General features: G+C 47.2%; 1 protein-coding gene across 1 annotated transcript in view; it reads right to left on the minus strand.

The window, feature by feature from the left end:
- Positions 1–1,425: 1,425 nt before the first annotated feature.
- Positions 1,426–4,639, minus strand: part of LOC115144594 (heparan sulfate glucosamine 3-O-sulfotransferase 6-like) — a 22,285-nt gene continuing 19,071 nt past the window's right edge. The window contains exon 2 of the mRNA XM_029685639.1: positions 1,426–2,745. Coding sequence (XP_029541499.1) covers positions 2,127–2,745 — 619 coding nt within the window. The 3' untranslated portion in view covers positions 1,426–2,126. The remainder of the gene's footprint in view (positions 2,746–4,639) is intronic.

Consider the following 4,639-nt stretch of genomic DNA (forward strand, 5'->3'; position numbering starts at 1 on the left):
TTGCTGCGTTAACTTCAAATTTTGCCCTGGAGGCTACAGGGCCGTATGACCACCTCCTACAGGGCCGTATGACCACCTCCTACAGGGCCGTATGACCACCACCTACAGGGCCGTATGACCACCTCCTACAGGGCCGTATGACCACCTCCTACAGACCACCTACAGGGTATGACCACCTCCTACAGGGCCGTATGACCACCACCTACAGGGCCGTATGACCACCACCTACAGGGCCGTATGACCACCACCTACAGGGCCGTATGACCACCACCTACAGGGCCGTATGACCACCACCTACAGGGCCGTATGACCACCACCTACAGGGCCGTATGACCACCTCCTACAGGGCCGTATGACCACCACCTACAGGGCCGTATGACCACCACCTACAGGGCCGTATGACCACCACCTACAGGGCCGTATGACCACCACCTACAGGGCCGTATGACCACCTCCTACAAGGCCGTATGACCACCTCCTACAGGGCCGTATGACCACCTCCTACAGGGCCGTATGACCACCTACAGGGCCGTATGACCACCACCTACAGGGCCGTATGACCACCTCCTACAGGGCCGTATGACCACCTCCTACAGGGCCGTATGACCACCACCTACAGGGCCGTATGACCACCACCTACAGGGCCGTATGACCACCACCTACAGGGCCGTATGACCACCACCTACAGGGCCGTATGACCACCACCTACAGGGCCGTATGACCACCACCTACAGGGCCGTATGACCACCACCTACAGGGCCGTATGACCACCACCTACAGGGCCGTATGACCACCACCTACAAGGCCGTATGACCACCACCTACAGGGCCGTATGACCACCTCCTACAGGGCCGTATGACCACCTCCTACAGGGCCGTATGACCACCTCCTACAGGGCCGTATGACCACCTCCTACAGGGCCGTATGACCACCTCCTACAGGGCCGTATGACCACCACCTACAGGGCCGTATGACCACCACCTACAGGGCCGTATGACCACCTCCTACAAGGCCGTATGACCACCACCTACAGGGCCGTATGACCACCTCCTACAGGGCCGTATGACCACCACCTACAGGGCCGTATGACCACCACCTACAGGGCCGTATGACCACCTCCTACAAGGCCGTATGACCACCACCTACAGGGCCGTATGACCACCTCCTACAGGGCCGTATGACCACCACCTACAGGGCCGTATGTCCACCACCTACAGGGCCGTATGACCACCACCTACACACACCACCCTATCTGCCTTCCCTCTCTGTGGTCTGGTGTGACTGAACAGTGTATCATATGGTGTGGATATTTCATCGAAAGGCATTTCATACTGAAATGTTGATTTATATGATGATAAAAGGATGTCCATTTTAGAATAAAGGCTTTAGTAATATCAGCATCTTTAAATACAAAAGTAGTAGATCAAACATCTCAAACATTTTAATAAATTATGCTTCCAGAAATGTACAGTCAAGGAGGGGTACAGTTTATGAGTTTGGTATGAAACAAACAATGAAGAAAGATAAGGGATACAGATATAGCATATACCACAATTCTCAATAGCATAACACTTGCAACATAAATAATAGCAATTTTACAGCACACAGAGTAAATCAGTAATATATTTTGTTAACAAAACAATTGTACATCGTCCAGCATTTATACCAGTAATAGTCTTCTGCATTGTTAAAAATAATGTTACCTAAACATCTTTGCGATTGCATTTTCAAACATGAGAATGGGATAACAGTAAAAATTATCTGTCATTAATACAATTATTTTAGAAATGCACTTGGCTTATTTAGTTTAGTCTAGTCTAGTTTATTGAAATAGTATTAGCATATTTGGGATGAATATTTGGCTCATGGAGCAGTTTTGTCAGAATATTTATTTTTTATTACATTGCAGCGACACAACAATCATACTAGGAAAATCACATCTGTTTATACAAGGAGATTTAAACCCTCTCTTTAAAAACCAAAATATACTAGTCTGTCTGTTTCCACCAGTCCCAGCCGAAGTCACGAGGACCTGTCATTTGGCAAAACCTCAGGTTAAGTGGCCATTACAAGGCCTGTAGATCCTCTGGAGACACATGTCTATGCTCTATCCCATCCCATTTCCATCAGTCCCAGCCAAAGTCATGGCCTGTCATTTGGTAAAACTTCATGTTGAATGGCCTATAGAACTCCCTGAGCCTGAGCAGCACCTCTGGAGAGATCTGTGGATGAGGCCTTCCCTTAGACTTCCCCAGACAGCGTGGCCTGCTGCTCCCCTCAGGCTTCTTCAGGCAGGGGAAACCCTTGGTCTGGTTGAAGTAGAAGTGTTTGTCCGTGACCAACCTCTTCAGCCCCAGGAAGTCCTGCACCCTGCCCATCTCCCCGGCCGGGTCCGTCACCAGCCGCTCCCCGCTGACGAAGAGGAACTTCGAGAGGGGGAAGTAGCGCAGCCAGTTCTCCAGGTGCTTGGCGTAGATCCCGATGCGCACGGCGCTCCAGGAGGTGTCGATGAGGCCCGTGGTGGAGTTCCGGAAGGTCAGGCTCTGGAAAGACGGAAGGCCGGGTTGTTTGGACAGCGTCTGGGTGTAGTCGGACACGGCCCGGGTCACGGGGTCTCGGACCACCACGATCAGCTTGGTATGACGACTCAGGGCGAAGAGACGCCGAGGAGCCTCCTTGGTGACGAAGTAGCTTGGTGTCTTCTCCATGGTGATCTGGCTTTCCAACGTCCGAGGCATCAAGTTTCTGAGAGGAGAGGAGAGAAGAGGAAAGATTTGATTAGTGGTTCCCAAACATTTGGTAAACTAACATACTAACAGCTTCTGGTAATGCAACAAACTTTAAGACCTTTGGAACCTGGTTTGTGTGTCATAAACACGACCAGATCTGTTTCCACATGTTTAATATTACAACATTTTATGGAATATGGATATTCCATGCGTCATTGGAGTGTTCCAACAGTCCCCTTTGATGCTCCCCAGCCTTGAGGGCTTCTGATTTAGCTTTGTAATTAGTTGGTTAGGTCTGTGATTACATCAATATAAACATCTACATTAGACGCTGGCCTCGCTGAAATGCATGTCAGATGGAGAGGAAGTCAATGAGTGGGTGCTTAAGGGAAACCACAAAACCATAATAACCAGTGAAAAGTCATTTCCATAGGACTTCCTCCTCCTTCACAAGCCTGTCAGAGCATCTCTGAGAGCTAGGCTGAGAGCTAGGCCGAGAGGTAGGCTGAGAGGTAGGCTGAGAGGTAGGCTGAGAGCTGGGCTGAGAGCTGGGCTGAGAGCTAGGCTGAGAGGTAGGCTGAGAGGTAGGCTGAGAGGTAGGCTGACAAATAACAGTGCATTCGGAAAGTATTCACACCCCTTGACTTTTTCAACATTTTGTTACGTTATGTTTAAAAAAAAATCCCTCATCAATCTACACACAATACTCCATAATGACAAAGCGAAAACAGGTTTTTAGAATGATTTACAGAAGTATTCAGACCCTTTGTTATGAGACTCGAAATTGAGCTCCGGTGATTCCTGTTTCCATTGATCATCCTTGAGATGTTTCTACAACTTGACTGAAGTCCACCTGTGGTAAATTAAATTGATTGGACATGATTTGGAAAGTCATCATTGAGGGAAAGATGAACGGCGCAAAGTACAGAGAGATCCTTGATGAAAACCTGCTCCAGAGCACTCAGGACCTCAGACTGGGGCGAAGGTTCACCTTCCAACAGGACAATGACCCTAAGCACACAGCCAAGACAATTCAGAAGTGGCTTCAGGACAAGACTCTGAATGTCCTTGAGTGGCCTAGTCAGAGCCTGGACTTGAACCCGATCGAACATCTCTGGGGAGTCTTGAAAATAACTGTGCAACGAGGCTCCCCATCCAACCTGACAGAGTTTGAGAAGAATGGGAGATACTCGCCAAATACAAGTGTGTTAAGCTTGTAGCCAAGAAGACTCTAGGCTGTAATCAACAAAGTACTGAGTAAAGGGTCTGAATATTTTGTATTTTTAATACATTTGCAAAAATGTATAAAAACTTGATTTTGCTTTGCCATTGTGGGGTATTGTGTGTAGATTGATGAGGGGGAAACAACTATACAATCCATTTAAGAATAAAGCTGTAATGTAACAAAATGTGGAAAAAGTCAAGGGGTCTGAATACTTTCCGAATGCACTGTATACCATACCATGCACTGCCTATCGTATACCACGGACACTGCAATAAACTCCCCAACAGACCAGCACCAGTCTGACTCTACTTTAGCCAACAAATGAGAAATAGACCTGCACCCAGATTAGCAGTAAAGAATCTGATGATGAACTAAAGAGATGAAAGACAGTTAATAGTCTCCAAATTGTTTTATTTTAATTTTATTTAACCATTATTTAACCTTTAAAAACATGTCCTTTAGCAGATGGAACCTAATGTTGGAACACTATTTAAAGTGGAATCCCAGAAGTTCCATTTTAGAATCCTAAGGACACAAAACAGGAATCCTTCCAACTCTCCTCAGAAAAGGACCACCTTCATTTAATTTAAAATGAGGGGATTCAAATCTCACGGCGGGTTTATGTTTTAGAAATCCAAGCATGAAGGAACGTTCCAACTCCTCAGAAAATCCCTCATTTAATTTC

The sequence above is a fragment of the Oncorhynchus nerka genome, linkage group LG16, assembly GCF_034236695.1.
Source record: "Oncorhynchus nerka isolate Pitt River linkage group LG16, Oner_Uvic_2.0, whole genome shotgun sequence".
Taxonomy (NCBI): domain Eukaryota; kingdom Metazoa; phylum Chordata; class Actinopteri; order Salmoniformes; family Salmonidae; genus Oncorhynchus; species Oncorhynchus nerka.